Source organism: Pseudorasbora parva, chromosome 8 (genome assembly GCF_024679245.1).
Source record: "Pseudorasbora parva isolate DD20220531a chromosome 8, ASM2467924v1, whole genome shotgun sequence".
NCBI classification, from domain to species: domain Eukaryota; kingdom Metazoa; phylum Chordata; class Actinopteri; order Cypriniformes; family Gobionidae; genus Pseudorasbora; species Pseudorasbora parva.
In genome coordinates, this window is record NC_090179.1 from 33042665 (window position 1) to 33066764 (window position 24100).

General features: G+C 37.5%; 1 protein-coding gene across 6 annotated transcripts in view; it reads right to left on the reverse strand.

Moving 5' to 3' along the window:
* cadm2b (cell adhesion molecule 2b) overlaps positions 1 to 24100 on the reverse strand; it is a 263536-nt gene that overhangs the window by 36061 nt on the left and 203375 nt on the right. For all 6 annotated transcript variants that reach the window (XM_067450978.1, XM_067450974.1, XM_067450979.1 and 3 more), the window contains exons 4-5: positions 4500 to 4652; positions 2853 to 2990 (exon numbers count right to left, since the gene is read on the reverse strand). In XM_067450978.1, coding sequence (XP_067307079.1) covers positions 2853 to 2990; positions 4500 to 4652 — 291 coding nt within the window. The remainder of the gene's footprint in view (positions 1 to 2852; positions 2991 to 4499; positions 4653 to 24100) is intronic.

Sequence of the window (24100 nt, forward strand, 5' to 3'; positions counted from 1 at the left end):
ATATTCCTGCAAGCAGTAAGTAATTTATCCACTTATTGACTAGCTGTTTAAACAATTTCTGATTAAATTGAAAGTTTCTTAGACCGCATTGTCTAGATGATGCAAGATGCTAATATAGTAACAATAGGATACTCCAAGTACCATACAAAATTAAATAGTGTGTCTAATGACAAAGGTTAATATTATTTTGCATTACAAAATACAACCGTACTTTGGTTACAGATCGTTCACACGATTCTTCTAGCAAATGTCACCTTTTCCACCATATAAGTTAAAACGATAGTCTTACTTGTTTATTTGTGGTTTCAGATCGTCCATGCGCAAAAGAGAGCTCGCGTGGTTGCCAGATTGGACATGTTTAGGTAAAAACCGGAGTGTATACAGGTTTTCTTTTCACAGAAAAGCTCTGTTTGGGGGATTTAATTACTGAAATCTAGCAACCGCACGAACGTGAGCTCTTTCTCGGGCGTGAATGATCTGAAAACACCAATAAACAAGTAGGCTGCATTTTATCAATCTTCATTTGAATGTTCTGCTTAAAGTGTCATTCAGTCGGTCAGTGTTTTGTCAGGATGGTCAGGACTCTTGAGCTGCTTCACTGAACTGCAGTGTGCTGTGAGCTGCTGAAATAAGCCAATCAGAGCAGAGCTCAACATTAATATTCATGACTCTGAAATGAGGCAAAAACAGAACATTACATCCTAGGGACAATTTATAGGGTTGTAAATGGACCTGTAAAACTGTATCTGGTTTTTGCCCTTAAATAAGCCACATACCCCCCTACGTAGATATCAGAGAACAATTTAACATATTGCTTCAAATCATTCTAGGGCATCTTTAATAGACACATAGCCAACATATATTTAGAAAGCCAGCACTTGAGATTTTACAGTTTAACTACTCAGACTGAGATATACAGTGCCTTCCACTAATATTGGCACCCTTGTTAAATCTGAGTGAAGGCAGCTGTGAAAATAAATCTGCACTGTTTATTCTTTTGATCTTTCATAAAAAAATACTAATAAAAACCTTTGAAGTAAGACAATGGTGTGTGTGTGTGTGTGTGTGTGTGTGTGTGTGTGTGTGTGTGTGTGTGTTTGGGGGGGGGGGGGGGGGAATTATTGGCACCCCTGGATATTCTTATGAGTAAATTATCTCTGAAGTATATTCACATTCATATTTTAGCACACCAGAGTGACTAGGAGCATGAAATTGTTCAGCCACGACTTCCTGTACCACAGGAGTATAAATATGAGGAAACAAAAAGGCTAAATTTCCCTTTAATCATCCACCACAATGAGTGAAATCAAAGAATATAGTTCTGATGTGCAGCAAAAGATTGATGAGCTTTACAAAATGGAAAGTGGCTCTTAAGAAAATAGCTAAAGCATTGAAAATCAGCTAAACATTTTATAAATCTGCCTGGAAGAGGACATGTGTCCATTTCGTCCTAATGCATGGTGAGGAGGAGAGTTTGAGTGGACAATGACTCTCCAAGGATCACTCTTTGTCTACTCAAACTGCAGAGAATTGCAGAGATTAGTTTTAGGGTCATAAAGCGAATATTTTATTTATTTATCAAACAGCACCTGCATCACCACAAGTTCTTTGGGAGGGTTTTCTCGCTCATCCAAGAACAAACTCCAACATATTCAGTTGTCCGACACAACCGGAACTTCAAAAGACTGGGTTCTGTGTTAAAAAAAAGAGACAAAAAAAGAGCTTTTTGGCAGCACACCCATCAAATGGGTTTGGTGCAAGCAAGGATAACGGATAAGTACCCCGATGCCCATGGTTAAATACAACTGGATCTTTAATGTTGTGGGCTTTTTTTTTTCCTTTTTTTTTTTGCTGGAGGTCTTGAATATCTTTACTCAGTTGTCTGACCTGAACCCTATAGAAAATGTGTGGGATGAAATGAAGAAGAGATACAACAGCATCGCTCTGTGAATCTGAAGGATCTGGAGAGATTCAGTATGGAGGAATGGTCTCTGATCTCTTGTCAGGTGTTCTCCAAACTCATCAGGAGTTATAAGAAGACTCAGAGCTGCGATCTTGGCAAAAGGATGTTGCAATTAATGTGGCCATTGTGAACAAGAGAAAAACATTTACGTATTTCATAATAAGATTTTGCCCCACTTTTATGTGTTGTACTTTTATGAAAAGTTAGAATATATATATATAGTCTGCTCATGCGTCATTTTAAAAATAAAATCATAACATCTATGATTTTTATTAATCATTTTCTAAGACCATGTCATTTGAGTTTTTAGAAAAGGCTGATAAGATGTTAAAACATATTTTATTGCTCTGTAAACACCCATTTGCAGTCTATTGTCTAATGTCTGGCGAGGAGATTTTCCATTTATGTTTCTATTGTTCTCACTCAAAGAACCATTCACACCCTGCTGTGAATGAGACCTAATCCTCATTATTCTTTTATTTGTATTCAGCCATTATTAGCCTTTACTCTGGCATTACATGGCTTGACCATCTACACCACTTTGATCCCGCTATACATTACTCCCTCTATTATCTGAATTCTTTCTAGAAAAACAAATAAAAACAACAACAACGCATACATGTATTTGGAAATCTGGTTCAGTCTATGCACATTAAACTGGGAAGGCAGTAAATATTTTAACACTGCAAAATGACACACTTCACCTTCAAGGCCCAGGATTATACAATACTACGCTATACCCACTGAGTGATATGCTTTGTAAAGGGCTGCACAATTCATAAAGTGTAAAGATGCACATTACACAGTATGTAACACTTGCACTCTGACAACATGTGCAACTGTTCACTGCACACAGTGAGCTCTAGGCTATCCGGGGGGATTTGTTTACCTTGCACCTCCTTGTCGTTTCTAAACCATCGGATGTCAGCAGCCGGTTTGCTGCCAGATGTGGTGCATGTCAGTGTGACGTCCTCCCCCTCCTGGGCAGGTCTCGAGAGGCCTGTGATTTCTGGTTTTGCTGGAACACCTGATATACAAACAGAGGAGGAGGATTATAGACAGCACTGATGGAAACATGGGTGATTCTAGGATTTCAGCCCCCCATTGAACACAAACGGATGTAGTTCAGAGGAATATTTCTTGCCAAATGTTGGTTGACTGACATTCTTTTTTATTATTTAAAAAAAAAAAAATTCAGTTTACATATATGTTTGTCAGTAGATGTATATCAATTTTATATTATGCTTCATAGTATTTTGTGATTTTATTGGAACAGAGAGCATTTGAATGAAAGAGATTTTAATCTTTACTACATCAAACCAAACTATACAGACAACTGTTCAATGTCACAATCATCTTTGGGGGTTAAATGAATGTTCTGGGTTCACTGCTTCTGATTACCAAGGAATAGATTTAGACCAAAAACAAAAAACAAAAAAAGTATTATTACAGTACTGCACAACAATAGATGTTAAAATGAACACCTAGCCGAATGACTGGATGTCCATTTTAACATGGAACTGTGACAACATTTCTTATTAACATTGTCTTTGTAATGTTATATATCATATATGGAAAGATGCTAAAGAAATGTATCAACCTGTAAAAGTAGCCCCACCACTATTGGATGAAAACTAAATAATTGCCAGTAAAAGTGGTAATGAAACATAAGATAAAAGTATTCTTACCACTGCTGGATGAAAAAAACAAACAAACAAAAAAACAAAACACACAAAAAAAAAATTGCCTGTAAAGTTACTTTTAAACAATGTGCAATGTAAAAAATGGCATTTAAACATAAAAGTAGTCACACCCTTGTTGGGTGAAAAAAAAAAAAAAAAAAAAAAAAAAAAAAAACTATTGCCTATAAAAGTGGTTTTGAAACATAAGATAAAAGTAGTCTCACCGCTGTTGGATGAACAACAAAAAACAAACAAACAAAAAACAAAACAACTATTGACTGTAAAGTTACTTTTAAATAATATGCAATGTAAAAATGGTATTTAAGCATAAAAGTAGTCCCACCAGTGCTGGATGAAAAAAACAAAACAAAAACAAAACAAAACAAAACAAAACTGCCTGTAAAAGTAGTATTGAAACATAAGATAAAAGTAGTCCCACCGCTTTGGATGAACAAAAAAAACAAAAAAAAACAAAAAAAACAAAAAAACAATTGACTGTAAAGTTACTTTTAAACAATATGCAGTGTAAAAATGGTATTTCCACATAAAAGTAGTCTCACCACTGTTGGATGAACCAAAAAAAACAACTTATTGTCTGTAAAAAAATATGTTTAGTTTGAACAGAGTGAGAAGTTCACAAGCTGATTATAAACCAAAGCAGTGACACATCTAATGACTTAGCCGGTGTGAATTTTTCTCATTTACTTTACTCTCTGTGTCACCAAAGAGCTAAAAGAAAACAAGATCATGTGAAAGAAGAGAACACACTGACCATAGATCAGTGATGAGTGAGTTGACCTTAAAAGCACAGATAGATGAGGATGAGAGGGAGATTGATCTATGAGAAGTCTTACCTAACACAGTCAGGAAAGCCTTGGAAGTCTTGACAGGCATGGTGAAGAGCGAGCATGTATACTGTCCTTCATCTGACAGAGAAACATCACTGATGCTGATGGTCAGCTCCTTCCACGAGGCTCGAACCAGTTCAATCCGGTTGTCCCTTAATGCTAAGATATAAAAACAAAAACTAATCAATAAGGTAAAAAAAAAAAAATACTTTTGGAGCAACATTCAATTGTTACATTGTCGTAAAAAGGTGTTTTAGTGGTACCATGGTAAAGTTGGTTTCAACCTTAGTATTTTGATTGGTCGCGTGAAGCATCCAGGGCACAAAATACTCAATTTTATTTTTTGTCCTATTAAAAATATTCAGGGTTGGCATACAAAAATAACAGCTCAAATGAAAATATGATAAATTATGAAAGAATACTCTACTCATTTGAAAATAACATAATAAGTTTTCTTAGCAATTAGTGCTGCTCGATATTGAAGAAAAATGCGATATGCAATACCTTGTTAAATAATGTGATCAACAAAACTGTTGCCAATATTTAAATACCAACAATTCTTTGCTCAACTTGGTAATTGTGGTGTGGCAAGCAGCGTGGCGAGGGACCGCGAGAGCGGGCCGGTGATGAGTGTTAACAAGTGCCAGCTGCATGACACACCGGTCTCGTCTCGCGGCCATGTGACGGGAGCATAAAAGGAGGAGCAAGGGCTGCGGAAGACGAGAGAGGACCAGGCCTGGACTTTATGTTATGTTTTGTTTACGTTTATTTGCGGGTAGTCGTCCGTGAGGGGCTGCCCGCGGTTTACTTTCGTTTTGTTTGTTTAATAAAAGTTGTTAAATGTTCGCCGGTTCCCGCCTCCTTCCTTCCCATCTACGAACTGTATTACAGTAATATATAGTTATATCAACCTAAAACTTAATATCAAGAACATCTAGGTAAACAAAAACACCTGAACCTAGTGGTGGATGATTTGTTATATTATTTTAACTTATCTTTGTTATTAGAATCAAGGACAAATGTAATAAAACAAAGATACAAATGAAATAAACAGTGCTTTAATTCTTTCAGGTAGGCCTACATTAGATATAACAGTAGCATTCAAGTAAGAAACAATACAGAAACTAAATAAATAAAATGTAAAACCAAAACACTGCATAGTCTTCACATTAATTAAATTTACACTGATTCATAATAAAGCTACAAAGTTATTCAGACAAGAGCAAGAGTGATTTTCTCTTTTTCTTTTGTTTGACTGACAGCTGCAGGTTTACTTTATTAGGCTGCTGTCACTTAAAGACTGCATGGAGCCTATTCTGATTTCTTTCCCAACTGTTTATGTTCACCCAAGACACCGACTGTGTTTACTTACTGTGTTCTTGCCAAGGCATTTTAACATAACTGTGTGTATTTGACCTTTCAGGTACAATAAACTGTGAAAGACAACTGAATAAAGGACTGCACAATGTCCGAGGGGCGGCTTGTGTGTCTAAGGTGTGTGTCAGACAGTGCGAGACAGCAAGTAGTTGTTTTCCACTGCTTATTGTGCTTAAACTATTGTAAGGTTTAGAAGTGGAGTTTATATGTAAAGTTGTAATGCTCAGAATTTAATATAATGTATATTTTAGTTAAGTTACTAGAAATGTATTCACAATATTTAATCAGTTAATTATTTACAAGTTTGTTTAGGTGTAAATATTTAACGCAGTCAGGATATTTTGCCTTTCAGATTCTTTCACATACCTCACTCTAAGTTCGCTCTGATTGGTTAGTTCAGTCATGTGAGGGAGGTCCGGACGGGGAAGTGTTGTTGTTGTGGGTAGCGTTCAGTAAAGCACCACTTGAGAAATTCATACGTCTCCATTCTGCTGTTTATTCTCATAAGGAGTGATCCACCATCACATATCAAACCCTCACGTTACACTATTTTAACGTCAAGGAAGTCACACATAAGTAAGAGTCACATACACAGTCTATTCTCTGTTATATGCGTCAACTTTTGAAGCAGCCCATTAAAATCATTTCGATATATGCATAGGATATAGGCGATATGCACATTTGCGATATTTTGATTATTTCACTATATCGTGCAGCCCTAATCTGAATCTGTCCATTGGTTTCTATCAAGTACATGCCATTTGAGAAAAGCACTAAATAAAAACCTGATTCCAAAAAAGTTGGGACACTGTACAAATTGTGAATAAAAACAGAATGCAATGGCATTTCAAATTTCATTATTTTATTCAGAATACAACATGACATATCAAATGTTGAGAAAATGTATAATTTTAAGGGAAAAATAGTTTAAATTTCATGGCATCTGCCCATGTCAAAAAAGTTGGGACAGGGCCATGTTTACCACTGCGTGGCATCCCCTCTTCTTTTTATTAACAGTCTGCAAATGTCTGGGGACTGAAGAGACAAGTTGCTCAAGTTTAGTAAAAGGAATGTTGTACCATTTTTGTCTAATACAGGCCTCTAGTTGCTTAACTGTCTTAGGTCTTCTTTATCACATCTTACTCTTTATGATGCGCCAATGTTTTCTATGGGTTAAAGATCTGGACTGAAGGCTGGCCATTTCAGTTCCTCAGATCCTTCTGCTATGTAGCCATGATGTTGTAATTGATGCATTGTCATGTTGGAAAATGCAAGGTCTTCCCTGAAAGAGACAATGTCTGGATGGGACCATATGTTGTTCTAGAACTTGGATATACCTTTCAGCATTGATGGTGTGTAAGCTGCCCTTGCCACACACACTCATGGATGAATGCAATAATTCATAACAAATGAGTTTTGGCCCAGAAAAAATGCCAGCGCTTCTGGGTCTTGTTTAGATATGGCTTCTTTTTTGACCTATAGAGTTTTAGTATGTGTATGTGATGCAGTGCTGTCTAAGGGCCCGAACATCACGGGCATCCAGTATGGTTTTCCGGCCTTGACCCTTACGTACAAAGATTGTTCCAGATTCTCTGAATCTTTGGATGATATTATGCACTTTACGCACATGATGCACATTATTATGCACATGATGATAACTTCAAACTCTTTGCAGTTTTTCCCGGAGAGACTCCTTTCTGATACTGCTCCACTATTTTTCTTCTCACTTACTCATACTCACTTCTGAGAGACACGCCACTCGGAGAGGCTCTTTTTATACCCAAACATGTTGCCAATTGACCTAATAAGTTGCAAATTGGTCCTCCAGCTGTTCCTTATATGTACATTTAACTTTTCCGGCCTCTTATTGCTACCTGTTTTTGGAATGTGTAGCTCTCATGAAATCCAAAATGAGCCAATATGTGGCATGACATTTCAAAATGTCTCACTTTCAACATTTGATATGTTATCTATATTCTATTGTGAATAAAATATAAGTTTATGAGATTTTTTAAATTATTGCACTTCTTTTGATTCACCATTTGTACAGTGTCCCAACTTTTTGGAATCATTTATGTGTGATAAATTATTATTAGTATTATTAATACCATGGAACATGTCCAAAATACTGTATAGTAGTACAATGGTACTTTTTAGCCTGATGTCCTCATAATCAGATTTGAGTCTGATACTGCTCAATTGGATTGTGATTATGGGGCATGTTTCAAACTAACCAGGGAAGAATATGCCTCTGCACTCAATTGGATAGACCTACAACCAATCAGAGCAATGGAGTAAGTGACGTATGTTGAGGGATGCATAGTTGTCAACAGAACTCAACTGCAAGCAAGAAGTAGAAGAAGAAGATGAGTTTACAATATCTTTGCCAGTGTTGTGAAAATAATTTAAGGATACAAGGAGTACTTACCAACACAATCATCATTTTTGAAAAGAAATAGTAAAGGTGAATGCATATACATACAAGTTCTTCATTTAGTAAAAAAATTCAACCCGAGTGCTCTTTGGTGATGTAGATGATTACGTTACTGTTGATCATCGGTCCATCATCGTATAAAGCCCGCCAATGGATTGGTCCAAACAGCTCTGGTTCGAGCATAGTCGGTCCACAACGAATCAATTCCAGACTGAACTTCCTGACCTCAAATGTTCTGGGCGGGACTAAGTTCAGCTCTCATCCGTACTTTTTATTAGTGAACCACAGTTTTCAAGCTCAAAATATCTTGTCAGTAAAGCTTAAGAATTAGGTTCACTTACTAATTCATGACATTATGAATTATTCACAAGATTCGTTTGTACACAGAATAGTGACACAAACATTTTTGACCCACTGTCCTGAATATCCCCTGCAATTGACGGTCACTTTCACACTGAAGCTGTTTGTTGTCTCTAACTGGAGTTTCAACCTTTTCTACCTCTCTGCCACAAGCAAGCCATTCGTCCATTATGTTCGCAATTTCCAAGAAGAGCTTTCGGCAGCTGAGAGACTGTTGAACAGAAAGGTCACCTTATTCATCACCCCACACTGTCTGAAATGCACAATCCACTTGCATTATGTCGTTTAAAAAAAAAGAGAGAGACTGAGAATTTTCATTTAACAGCTTGTACACTTTGCTTCACCTCATCTGCCTTTTGGCTTTAAAGTCAGCATGAAATCAAAAGTCACTAATTTTAGTTAATGCATGTTACTGCTTATTGTGAACAACATTTTTTCATACATTTAGGTCCAAATTTACTAAACAGGGCAAATTAGCATGAGAGCACAATTCCACAAAAGTGCCAGTGGAAGGTTCTGCACATGCTCCACTAACGATGCAACTTGATAATTTCCATAATGACCAACATATTCTACCGAGAGCAGCACAAATTAGCATCCATTTTAAGACATTATTTTTGGGCTGTAGATTTGGGCGCGAAAAACAGTAAATTGACTAGCGCAAACAAGTAAAATGAGTGTGACAAGAAATATGTTGTGTCAGAGCGTAATATTAGAAGATTGTGAGTGCAAAAAGACAGTAAACACTAGGTAAAAGCTTACTGTCTAAGACATGCGTGACAGTCATGACCTTCACCTGTACGCATAAGACGGTACCAAGATTTCACTTCCACTGTTAATTAAATGTTGGTAGGCTACAAGGTTTTCACTATGAGATCGATAGCCTAATTGTTATATAATTCATATGGGCTACAGGGTATGTTTTATGAGGCCAAAAGTGTTTTAAATGTGATCATTGGTACATTTTACCAGTGTCTAACTTTCAATAACATTTTTTAAATAAGGTAATATCGGAATATTAAAGCTACACTGTGTAACTTTTTTAGTTTATTCTTAGCTAAAATCACTTATTTCTTTCAAAAATATATGTGCTCATTAATGTATATTTACTTCTTTCAAGTAATAATGCATTCTCGTAATTTTATAATATACCATTGAAAATACATACGTGTTGAGGGTTCGGATGGCGGTCGCCATGTTGCTCCTCCATCTTGAAAGTACATTTGCCAAAGAGGGACATACCCGTAAATTCAAGCTTCGCTTTTCGCGTTTTTACACTCGATGGCACTGTGTCGAATGTGAAGAGGGGGATCACGTCCGGGAATTGATTACCGAATTCGACCCGGGTCGGGGACCTAGTAATATTGCGGGATATGTATCAGAGTCGCCAAGGAAGCGGAAAAGAGAATTAAGACGGCAATGCAACAGGCAAATCAACAAGACAAAAGTAAATATTGGAGTGGCCTTTCCAAGATGGAAAGAGCTCATGAGGAGCAACGATTTTAAAAAGAACGCCGACGTTGCCTGCTTTCTTCTCGACAGGTAATATTAATTCAGCCTATTTGTGTATATTGGAAGTTTTATTGTTGCCTGGCTAATTATATCATGGTGTGCTGTGCATTACACTAGAACAACGTCTAGGATAGTTTTCCTCGCGTCAATGATGAAAAAGTATTGTTTACCTTATAACATAAATCCGTGTTCTATGACGGATAACATGAGATTAATATTTTAATTGCATTATAATTTGTTTGCCTTACGCTAGTGGTGTTGTACAACAGAATAACGATAGCACTGATAAAAGATACTTTACTAAGATTAGCTTGCATTCGTCTGGGAACCTGATAGCTGATGTTAGCAATGAACTGGTTAAAAATAACGAAAACGTTAAACTATTATTCATTTTTCATAGATTAATTTGATCATAGATCATTTGGTAAATTAAATAACTGCAAATTATAATAGTTTTCAAAAATTACCTCATCACTTGAGTTGAAGCAACACTCACCGAAGAGGTCGAACTGGAAGCCATGACTAAATCGGCCACCGTAGGAGTTGAAACGAAATCGAAATTGAGAGGAACAGAAACTATTATTCACTGGATGGTCATAAACCTTTTCACCACTAGATGGGGGAAAATATCACACAGTGCAGCTTTAAGGTGAAATCACCTTGCATGATTTTCCTCCCATAAATTTTGCTTCTGAAAGGGAAACTCCTACAAATGCATATGCAATAAATTCAGCCTCAAAAATAACTTTGTCCACAACTTTTTAGCGCTAATTTTTCACTGCGTGCCTTCAGTAAATCCTGACATAATTTTTTTTAATGCCAAAAGTGGGTGTACGCTGGCTCAAGTTGTTAATAAATCTGGCCCTTGTTCAACAAGCTGGAAACATGTCATAATACAGTAGTCAGTTGCAACTTCTGTTTCATGGACACCTTAACACAGACATCATGCTATGAATTGTATAAGGTGTCCTGTTTTGTTTCAACAAAAACATGGTTTTGTTTCACAGTCCTATTGGGAACATTCTTACATGCACACAATGACATGTCAAATGTAAAAAAAAATGTTTTACTTACATGTCAGTAGAGACAATTGTGTCGTCTTTTGAAACCCTTTAAACGTACGTTAATGTTAAAAAAGCAATGCGTCTCCAAACAATAAGATCTGACGCTACAAGACAGCATCTTTCTAGAGGATGTGTCAAGACTGTTTAAATATTCCTTCTGAATGTGTGCTGAGTTATGAATAGAGAATGAATAGAGGGTTTGTGGAGATGGCAATTGCCAGGGGGGAATGAGGAATGGGTTGGCACGGAGACACAGCGGAATTGGATAAAGGGAGGAAAGGTGATCAGGTCTGGGCCCGCGCTACACATGGGCCTGCTGATAGAGTCCAACGAAACCCAGCGAGAAAAGGACCATCAAAGCTTAGGAACAGATGACACATTTTCACCGGCCCATATCCCTCTATCTTCCTCAGACACAGAGGGAGGAATGGAAGAAAAGAGTACGCTCTCTTGTTGTTTACAGAAAAGACAAACACATACACACTCATACGCAAAACATCACAAAGGTGATGATAAGCTGCCAAGGCGAGGAACAGTTGCTGTTTACCACAGCCGAGGGTTGATGGTACAGTGCCTTGACTCTAAAACGCTTGGCAGTTTTCATTTAAGTCATACAATAATAACATATAGGGATATGGTTGTTGAAAAGAATGACAGCGAAGAGAAGAAAGACATTGAGAGGAAGAAAAAAGATTCACCCACACAGAGTCTGAAATTGACTTCCTTCAGTGGTCAAATCTGTCTCTGCACCAGGGTCAAATGAAGAGGTGAATACAACTCCCAAAGAGAGCTCGATACTACAATCTTGTGATGCGCTGGTTCATTTCACTTACACTTACATTTTGTGCTACGTCTTATTCTGACACAATGGTGTCAAGCGCAAAACATTATCCTGAATCCATTGACAGAAACAAGTATACAAAGGTTTGAATAACCCTACAGACAACTGTTATCAATTCAACGCAGGCCAACAGGGGCTGGCAAAACTCCGCATCCACATTTCCAAAAAAAGAATCGAAAGCCTGCCAGATGCCCAGAGTTAGCTCCAATCTGTCACAACCTCCGTGAAATGCCAACGTCTGACAAAGCTCTTTTTCCCAGAGCTTAAATAAGTCGACATGATGAAATGGTTGGTTTCCAACATCCTTCTGACTTATTCAATGCAGTTTATTCCACTTAGAGAGCAGTAGAAATCCTTTGATTCGACCTTGCGCCCTTCTCAATCTTTTTCGGGGAAGAAGGGAACTCTGCAAGGCTGACTTGTAGATGATCTGACAGACATCACATCATTCCCTTGGGCCGGAGCAGTCTGACAACTGCCCGATGGTTCGAACCCCTGTTTAGCATCTTTGAATGGTGCTTTTATTTAAGACTCTTTATGGCTTACAAATTAAAACTTGGCGAGAAGAATTACAGTCGAATCGAAGAAAACGCAGTGGATAATGGAACAGATTGTGAATGTTATTTTTAAGGTCATAAGTGCATGTGAATGTGTGTGCGGTTGGATAATATTGTGTTTATATATATTTGGTGTTGTTGCTCTTGGAAGGAAAACAACTGCCAACAAAATGTCTTCGCACCTTTCTTGTGAACAATCATTTGGCAGTGCACTTTGAGAGACTCCCAGCACTTTTTCGCAAAAGGCTCTGAAACCAGATTTAACATCCAACTTTGGAGCCGAGCTTCTACTCTGACATAATCAGACCACTCTATCTGATGAGGAGACGCAAAAGGACGTCATGAGCGACAGGCCCCGCGGCTGTGACTGTCCCGCAGCTGGCAGCGTTGATCCTGGCATTGACACATTTAGAGAAGCCAGAAGTCCCACTCTCTGCAATTAGACTGCTCCAACGGCCAGCTGTGATTGGTCACTATCTGGACAGGCTGTGATTATAGCAGGGACGTGAGCCTGTACTTCTATCGTAGATAGGAAGCTACTTCACAGCATCTCTTGGGGGCCAAGAAAGTGCTCCACTGCAGGTGGCCAATGATCAGAGGTTCAAACAGTTCTTATGAACCAGGTGCAAGGGACAAACTGGGTAACAACTGACATGATGACATTTAAACACTTGTGGGATTGTGACTTTTTTTACACCAAGTCATATAAGGTCAAATTTGACATTCTCAGCTAACAATAGGGAATAGTTACTGCGCAATTGTGCACATAAAAGAGCTAAACTAGAACCTAATTCTCTCTGACAAATCTCTAAGGTTTAGTTTCTTCTGCTGCATCACAAAAAGTTAGCCTTTGTTCATCAAGCTTGTTGCTATATCAAAACACAAGACAAGACATTTTTGGGTCAGTCGAAGAACACAATGCTTTCATGTGAGCTGTATTACACTGAGAGCATGTAAAATTGAGACTTAGAACGTACAATATCCACAGCTTATCCAGAAATGCAACGGCAAACAGAATATGCAAACATGCAGAGTTTGTTTCATCAGATAGGATTGACTGTTGTAAGGAGGAACTCTATTTAAAGTATTCCAACAAACATTGTAGGTCATTGAAGTTGAATTAGACCTGATGATCATGAGTTCACTACACAAGGTGTTTTACCACTGATCTTTCGCTTTGTGAACATTAACCTAAATGGTCATTAGTTAATAACCAAGCATACTGTTAAACTCAATCAACCTTTGTCCGTCTTCACATTCATCAACAACCTAGATGTAAGACCCAAATGAACTTAAGACAGTCACAGTAGAAACCATCCCTTATCTCTGCCTTACAACACCCTTAATGCTAAGCTACAAATAGAGACTTTCTGAAATGTCACACAGCACTTAACATTTCATTTATTGACTGGTAATGCTATAATGATAGGAGCCCATTAGAGGCCCATTTGGCTCTATGTGAGGTGTTGAGCTTTAAAAATGACATTTAACTAAGTGTGGAAATGTTAGATGGTGATGACTTGTTTCACTTGTCTTCTGTCTAGAAGGTTTGGAGTCAGAAGTGTGGCTTAGACAAAATGAAAAACAGAATAACTTTTTAAAACATTTAAACATCTATATAGTACAGCCTATAAGTGTTATATAGAACGCAGCCCTTAAGCAAATTCTCAATTTTGATTTCCTTGAGAATGGAGCAGTGCTGTTTCGGTCCTGTTAAAAGTGGAGAGATGACCAGAACTGAAGTGGAAAAGAAAAGGGGCTGAGATTGGGAAAGGTTGCAAGCCAAATTTGAACCTATATTTCCCACACATTAAGCGCTAAAACTATATTTGTGGTGCATTTGCGCTGACCATTAGGCCACGGTCATTTCTGTTTACATTTACATCTGTGCATTTGTCACACACTTTTATCTCAATGCATTCATACAATGCATTATATAAGTATACAACGTATGAATCAGTTCATACATCCCATAGGAATCCAACCCATCACATTGCCGTTTGCTCTAAATAATCGTATAATCTGTGCCTGAAACATATCTAATAGTCAAGAGATTATCTCTGAGATCTCACGTTTTGTACTTTTATATACCTCTTTACCCAGTTTTGTCCATGCATTTAACAGAAACATTTACAGAATTTTCCAGCTTTCTGTGTTTTCACTGTATGATTGGGGGCGCTATTACACATCTTCTGAAGAAGATACTGAGTCTCCTGATCAAAACACAGGCAAAAAAGAAACATATGTAAAATATCTCAAAAATCAACATTAAACAGCAAATTAATCAAAACTCTGTTGTAATTCAACGCATGTTGAACTATAGGACTGTGCAATTGTTTTGATCATCATTCTAAATCCGATCCAGACATAGTCTTTGAACAAAAAAATAGATTTTCTCAGGTTTTTGCTCAAAATGTTGCTTTTTATGAAACTTGCTCACATTCAAGTGTTGATGAAAAAGTATGTTTTTTAACTCCGCATTAAACATTGAAACTTTTGTGAAAATGATCAGAAATGCTGGTGCTAGCAACTTTTTTCAAAAATTCTGGCGTGGAGAGAGTTTATATCCTGGACGTGTCCTTGTTGTCCTCGATAATTCTGCGAGTTGAATGCGTGTTGGACTTTTTCATCTATTCCTGAATAGGATTTTGCCCCACACAGATATAGTAAATTATCACAGTCTGATTTCTCGCATTTATTGTCCCACAGCGATGAATGCTAATATAAATCACGATGGCCTCAATAGTACACAGGGGACCAGCTGGAATTGACAATGCAGAATGTGCTGATACAAGTAAAACCTGAAAATACCCATCAGAGAGCAGCATTACATAAACCCTTTCAAAAGAGTAAGGAAAAGACAATTTACTGTTATAACCTTGCAGACCTTTGTAGGCTTAAACATAACCAGACGCCTGTCTCAGCACCTCATGTTGTTCCTCTGCATTTTGCTCGCTTTTGAATCTTCTTATCTAATGAGCGATTTAACGAGTCCATTAATGCAGTAATTTAGAACATAACAACATTTTGATTGCCGCAGGCCAATTAAGAGCCCACTCTGCAATTTGACCTTTTGCAATTTGAGTTGAACATCTCTAATGAATGTCAGGAATCATGCGCCAGAAGCATCTGAGATACCCACAGAAAGAGCAGTTAATACTGCCGCAGCTCAGACAAATTTTGCCATCAATACGTATACCGTAAAATGCTGGTCTCAGATACATAGAGTCGGATTTCAGCTGCAATTCATCTACATTCCCAAACACATCTGGTAAAGATACATATAGCGCACCACACAATAGACTATAAATTATTCAGGATCTGTGAGGTTACATTTCGCAATAAAGGGTAGTTTGATCTCTCATTATGAAGTGCAAAATGAATACATTCTGCAGGTGCTGTTTTCCCATACGCAGGGTCTTTACATCATGTTACAGTGGGGCAATAGACATACATTCTAATTTATCCTGCTCTAGCATGATGAATCATACACTGTGATCGCATTAATAGTGCACGATAAGGGAGACATATGGTGCTTATCGATTTTTCAGTGGTGGCAACTCATCATAGCTGCACTTTTCTCCTAATGGCCTCGGGCTAAAATGGATCCGCAAACTCTTGGTCAACCACACCAGCTGCAAGGATGCTTTTATCCAAACTAGCTCACTTATTACAGCAACAATTCCCCTGGAGGGGAGGTTAAGCACCACAGTCAAGGGCACAATGGTGGTGGCTTATGGGCTATTGTCCCATGCAGGATTCAAACCAACCATCTTTTGGTTACTAGACTTTAAAAAATGCTGGGTTGTTTTAACCGAATGTTGGGTCAAATATGGACTAACCCAGCAATTGGGTTATTTTAACCCAGCGATTAGGTTGTTTTAATCCTGCGGTTGGGTTAAATATTTGTTTAAGGCAACCCAATCGCTGGGTTAAAACAACCCAACTGCTGGGTTAGTCCATATTTGACCCAACATTGGGTTGTTTTTTACTCAGAATATTTTAGAGTGTAAACGTGATTTTATCATTCATGTTTAGGGCAGGGCCAAGTGTTACCTTATTATTATTTATATATTATTATAATATTTGTTAATATTTTGATATTTTTGTAAGTATTTATGTGTACGTTGCTTTAACTTAAATTTAACAGTTAATTTTAATTTAGTCTTAGTTGATGATAACAACACTGGAGCTGGGTGATATATATATATATATATATATATATATATATATATATATAATATTATATTATTATATATTATAATATACATATAATATTATATTTTTATATATAAATATGTTTCAGCCTTTTAATAAACCATCTAAAATCAAAAATTGTATTACGGTAAAATAGAAAAATAATTTGGGTAATGAATCATATATGTAATCATTTAAAATAATCAAGGCATGTATTCTCATATCTTTTATTTCCAAGTATGCCCATATAACAAAACACAGTAATATAATCCATAAAAAATAATTAAATACTTAAAATAGATAAATTTTTACTTTTTACATTTTGATATGTAAGATGCTAAACTAAATCTGTCTAAATGTTCTCATAACCTATAGGAAATTTAATTATAACAAACAAATAAGCATGTTAAAATCATATGTCTATGTCATATATATATTCAATTGTGTGGCATAAAAAAGTAGCTCAAAATGTCTTTCATCCTACCCTTTAGTACCACCACCATGACAGAAAAATGACAAAAAATGCTCTTAAAAAAGTAAAAAACAAAAATTCATATGACAATAATGTATAAAATAATTTCATACTGCCGGCAAAATAATAGCAATCCATCAGGCTTAGCCACTCTTTCACACAGTCTGCACACAGGGCACAGTGGGCATTATTATGGATAAGCCACTGATATATAATTCAGAGGAGTGGTGGGTGTCGGTATAACGCAGACTTCCTGTGTCTTCACTTGGATACATGCAGAAGAGAGGTATCTAGTAATCTAGGCGGGGTGGATTTAGGATTTAGCCCAGAATCACACACCCCCACAGAATCTCAGTGTGTTCTGTATGTGAATCACACACACGTACACACCTCCCTGCATATCCAGGCCCTGGCGCTCTGTTTCGCAGGCTGTTCTCAGATATAGCCCTTATGTAGGAGTTACCTCACACAAAGGATTGGTCATGAGGGCAAAAAGCAATGAATAAGGGTTATCTAGTCTGCTCTTTGATTTACTGGGGTGTAGTGAGTAAAAATTGAAGGTTGGTTCTGTAGTGATCAACTGTACCACTCCTGAAAAAACAGAATATCAATCCATCTTTGAGCCTTTAGGTTGCCCCCACTAAGTTGGTGGCATGCTGGGAGCTAAAGAGTTCAGTGCAGAAGAACAGAGTGAACTTGATCGACCCAGCCAACTTCACTTGGTGAAAAGGCTGATAGTTTGTATGAAACAACAATATAATTACTGTTGTTACAAGCACGACCGCTGTAAAGCAAAAAATCTGTCCATGTCATTCTGAAGATAATGTGCACTGAAGATAATCTTGAGTCCAATCTCTTCAAGTCTGTTCAAGTCTATTCCTTGTTTTTTTGGATCCAGTCGATCCATACTCTTACAGAATACTAGAACTCCAAAAACAAACCCAGCTGTTGTTTCCCTGCCTAACCTCGGTCAAGGGGCTTGAGGCAATGCAATGTCTTCTGCATGCATGCCCATGTTCAGAGTCCAGATAGGACCCCGTCTGCTGTCCCGAGTCCAAAGGGGACTTTGTCTCACGTCCAGAGTCCAGAGGGGACTCAATTTCCCATCCAGAGTCCAGGGGGACTCAGTTTTCCATCCAACGTCCCGAGGGGACTCCAGCCCCTGATAAGCATTCAGGATTCCCTCCAGGCCATGATCCCATAACTCATAACTCCGCTCAAGTTCGGGGACGACAGGTACCTTGATAGGGCCACAGATGGTGTGCCTTTCTGCCCATGCTTCCAGGCCCGTCTTTGCCTTGCAAGGGTACATGTCCTGTCCCCCTGCACCGGCCTGGCCCACCATCCCTATCCCAAAACCACCTCATTTTTCATGTGATTCCCTTGTCCTCATGTGTCATTGGTTGTTTCTGTCATGTGTTCATCAGTACTGTTTTGTCATTGGTTCATTGTTTGAATGTTCAAAGGCGTTCCTTGTTAGTCACCAGTCTCTTTGTATTTAAACCTTCATGTTTGCCATGCATCTTTTGGTCTATAAGTATTCCCCTGCATAATAGCATAGAAAAGAGTTCTGTTTCTGTGCACACCTCATAAACCCCCGTCTGTTGCAGAGTTCTGTCTATATTTGAGTCTAGTCTGTTTGAGTCAAATCTTTGCTTTTTTGATCTTGTAAATACATTTTACTTGGGTTCAAATGCAATTTGCTTCTGGTGGAAATCTGTGACAGGTTTAACAGAAAAGTAGTTACAATTACTGGATCTGATGCTTGCAAACTCAATTAAAAACACATCAGTATGCGATTAAAAGCATGCCAAGTACTTTTTTAATCATACTCAAAATACCAAACTCCTTTTTCCTGTGAATATGTGGGTCTTCCAATTCATATAGGCAAATATATTTATATTTTACCTTTATTCCACACCGCTGTCTTCACTGTTCTTTGAACAGCTCGTTTGCTTTCTGCTTCTATGAAGCCCATCCCTCTGAAAAACGCAATGGTCTTAGACTGGTTAGATGGCCAAACGTAGTTTCATGTATTTTTGTGAGTGCCAAGCACAGGTTGTCCGGAAATGGCCACGCCCCTTACAGTGTTGGGTTGGGGGTAACGCGTTACAAATTAACCGATAACAGTAACAATATTACTTTTTTAATTAAGTAAAGTAAAGCATTACACTAAAAATATCGGTAACTACACTACTTTACTAGACTAAAGGAACGCGCTTTTGTGCGTTACCCAAGTAGTGTTTGCCTGTGTGTGAAGTTTTGAACTGTTTAAGTGCTCTGTACAATGGTGTGTGCTTGCCAGGGCACCGTTGGCATAGAGATATATTTGAGTGACGTAGCTCCTGGTGCGAGGAGAGAGGGAATCGGGGAATGGGGGGTTCGGCCAGTGTCGATATTCACATTACTTTCACTTTAAATAAACATTTTCACTTTTCTACTGTCCAGTGATAATTTGGAAAGAAAACAGAATGGAAGCCTATATGTTAATATAGCAATGAATGCAACCTTAAATGCATGGAGAGGGGCAATTAAATGCCAAACATGATTTTTTTAAAATGTAAACATTACCTAGACCGTTTGACTGCTGCGCTTACATCTCTTCCATACGTTTACATAGTATCGTGCATGACACGGCTTTATTAACACGGCACTCAAGTAAAAACAAAAAACAAACAACTCATCTCTAGACCTGCATACCGCATTTTTAACCGCAAAAAAACGTCCTGTGTGAATGGCCCTAAACTGATTAAGAGATAAACAAATGTATTTCAGTGCTTTTATTTATATAGTCAGCTTGCCTCATAAATTCAGTTTACTGCATCAACAGCAAGCCAAAGAAGGCAAGGTTTCAACCGAACTAGCCTATGCTATGCATTTTAAACACTTAGCTACATTATTTTCTAGCTTTGTCCATACAATAAATGCACATTTAATGAGCTTAAATTAGCAAGTTTTCAACTTTTTCTGCAAGATTTGGCCTTGAATCACATCATATTAATTCTCTCTCTTAAACATAAAGTGGCCTTTATTTTTATATTTTTCATTGACCACTTAATTTTTTCTTCTGTGTGCCATGAATCTAAAAAAAAAAAAAAAAACTGGCTTTGTTCTCAGGAGAAGAGTTTTGAAACTTGTGTGTTGACATTTTAAAATGACCCCATTATAGCCTCCTTTATCCTGTTGTTTGTTTTTGTGCAGACAGTGATATTGTTCTTTCATATGGTTTTACGTGCCATTTTGTAAACACCCCAACACTGGCCCCTTACCATTACGGGTAGAAGTCACATCTACGGTGGCTAGCAAAGTTTTATGATGTCACCAACCTGGGAAGAAGCTTGTTGTAGTCCAAACCGGCCGTTTTTTGTAACCAATAAACTACCATAACTTTAAAAGAAAATATCCATTTGCATTGAACTTTCAGCGCTGTAACTTTGCAGATGCTGTTTATGCAGCAACATTACACACTAACTAAAGTTAAAAAAGTGAAATCGCTTGGACCCACCCCTTTAAGATCATATGATAACAAATACCAGAATGAAACCAGAAGCCTCACACAATTAAGTTAAAAATGTCTATGCTCGCTCTTATAACAAAAAATAAGGTGGATAGAAAACTTTGACATTCACCATGTAGCAAAAGAACAGTGTAATACGTGAGTTCAACACAGTCTTTGCCCACTCTTTCCACTGGCACCGACTCTCTTAGTATCCTGTCACATCATTATAGCAAACCATTTTGTGCACCATATATTGACGACAGTCTGAACAAACAGATCAGATTTCATCATGTGCAAATTAAGAGTCCGTAGTCAGATTTGAAAACCGAAACAGATTTGAAAACTGAATTGCATTTGCGTGCCATGTTAATAAACCCTATGATATTCTGGTCCCGAGATACCTCTCATTGTAAGTCTATGCAAGTTTTCACATTTTAACATTCACCAGTCAAGAACCAAAAGGCTGATTTCTTTGAAGAGCAATAGCACACCTTTTCTCAAAATCCATATTTTTTCACGTACCATTGAAGCACAAACTGTGCACGATGAGTTCCTTCCAATAGAGTTTGTTCCCATCCCTAACAGTAAGTATAAGCTATAGTAATGGTTGGCTTATCCTTTTCAAATGTGGTATTTTTGCACAAACACAGACTCTACATATTCCCATTTTCACAATTGACCATCTTTTTCAAAGAGGATATGCTTCTAGTTGCGCAGTGTAACATTATAATTCTTGTGAATCTCTTTGAAATTCAGCGCGGGCACCCATAAGCAATCTTCTTTTCCATTTCCTCATTTCAATGGTCCAGAATCCAAATATAATAGACTGTACCTAAACACATCAGTGAAAATATATGTCTCACACAGCCCGATTGGTCTAAAGCTGCATCTTGCTGTCATTGTGCATGATTGAGGATTAAAGCCATTTTTCAAATGATGGTTCAATGACATTCAGTACAGTATCCTTCCCATAAAATCACCATAAATACAGAGCGGCCAAGTAGTTTTTCATTCAAGAAGCCTTTTAATATTTGGATAATGGGCAGGTTGGGATAAAACATTCTCTATTGCATTAAAGTGCAACCAAATGTAACAAAGGTGCAACAAAATGGCGGATTAGACAATGGATTAGATCAAAGACCAGAGAAATTAGATCTGGCCAAAAGGAATATCAACTCACCAACTCTTCCACCACACTGAATGAGATACTATGTCTAAATCCTTTAATACTGATTGCAGAAAAGTCTTTGGACACTCGAGACCAGTCCATTCATTTCTCAAGGCCACTAGAGATTGACAATCTTTCAGACTCAGTTAACGGACCTAATTGTGACCACAGCCTATTTTCTCTCGACTCACTCTCTGTCTTTGCCCTCCTCCTTCGTTTAATAGTACACAGTACTGCCCCGAATCTCCCGATGCCAAACGTGCCCCCTCATACTGCCTGCACACTGCTGACAATGAGTGTTTTAGTCCCACTGAGAGCAATGCGTTTAAATGATGTACTTTAAATTGTTCACCTTACCCATTTCCCATGGGCATAATGATTTTCCAAAAATAACACACAATCTTTTTGAAAAAGGACATATGTAAATGCAAGATATACTCAAAAAGCTAATAATGTGCACTGCATTTTGTTATAATAATATCTATTACACAAGCAACAACACAACAAACATAGTAAGATGTTTTTTTTTTTTTCTTCTTCAAATTAAATTAAATTAATATACTGCAAAGGTCTAATATCAGCCCATGGCCAAACTAAATGGCAGCAATACATATAAATGATATAGTACCAACAAAAATAATAAACTGCATTACAATTAGTCTTTTGCCTGTCATAAAAACTATACTGCTATATTAAAATTGCCATGTTTTGTCTGGTAGTAGCTAGTGTTGTAGTTTAGACCACCTAATCCCACACCAAGTCGAGACCAAGACCAAACATATATATTAGGGGTGACCCCTAATAGTCGAAGATTCGATGCGTCGATATGCAGGACCGGATTCGACCATTGATCTCATGGACGAATCTTCGCGGGTGTTATGAAACGAGGATTTTTAAAGGCGCGTCGATGAGTGTATCTTGTAGCACAGGGTGAAATCAGTATATACATTCACGATTTGAGGGAAATATACATTTAATCGCCGCGGACAGGCGTTGAATGCCGCCGTCGTATAAAAAATAAAAAATTTTCCGGTCTATGGTTTACACACACATAGGCTAGATGATTCGACTATCGGTCAACCATAGAGAGATTCGAAAACCCTGATTCGAATGTGTAAATCCTTAGTCGGGGACACCCCTAATATATATTATATTATATTACATTATAATATAAAAATCCAGATCTAATACAAGTACTTTTTTGAAACAATGTCTTGAATTTTGTGAGCCTATGTATTAATTTTGTTGACATTTTTAACATAATGTCTCAATAATATCTGAACCCGCATAATAAATAAAAATTAGAAATAAGTGATTGATTGCATCTGAAGCGGTTTGTTTTACATCCAATCACATTAATGATGTTAACAAAAAAATCTGATTATGCACTGGCAATATAGTAATATCCTAGCAGTCTTGACTGGTCCAGAGACCTCCAAATCTGAGACAGAGAGAAAAATGAGTACAAATGTGGTCGAAACAGAGATAAGATCAAGACCTTAAAAAAATGCTCTTAAGACTGGTCTCACGACCAAGACCAAGACTTGAGAACTACAACACTAGTAGCAGCATGCAATGAAGATGAAGGCGATAACAATAACACTCTTTATAAAATTTTACCAACTCAGAACAAACAGTAGAATAATCTCAGGAACAAAAATCACACCATACATTAACAAGAACCAACAAAGAGGAACAGAAACAAAGGGCTTAAATACAATAAGCAAACAAAGGGAGCTAAATGAAACACAGGTGAAACTAATCAGTAACTATGGAAACAAACTAGGGCATAATCAGTAACCTAGGAAACTAACAATGACTGGGAACAGGAAAACAGTAGCAAAACCAAACTAGAACACAGAGGCCATGTCCACACTAATACGTTTTCATTTGAAAACGTATATTTTTCTCTCCGTTTTGGCCTTCCGTCCACACTGAGACAGCGTTTTAAGTCAATGAAAATGTATCGTTTTGAAAACACTCTCCAAAGCGGATAAATTTGAAAACGCTGTCTTTGCGTCGTAGTGTGGACTGTGAAAACGGAGGCTTTTTAATACGATGACGCATTTTTAGCCATGTGATGCAGTCATATGACCAATTCAGCTAAGATGGTGAACGACATTGTA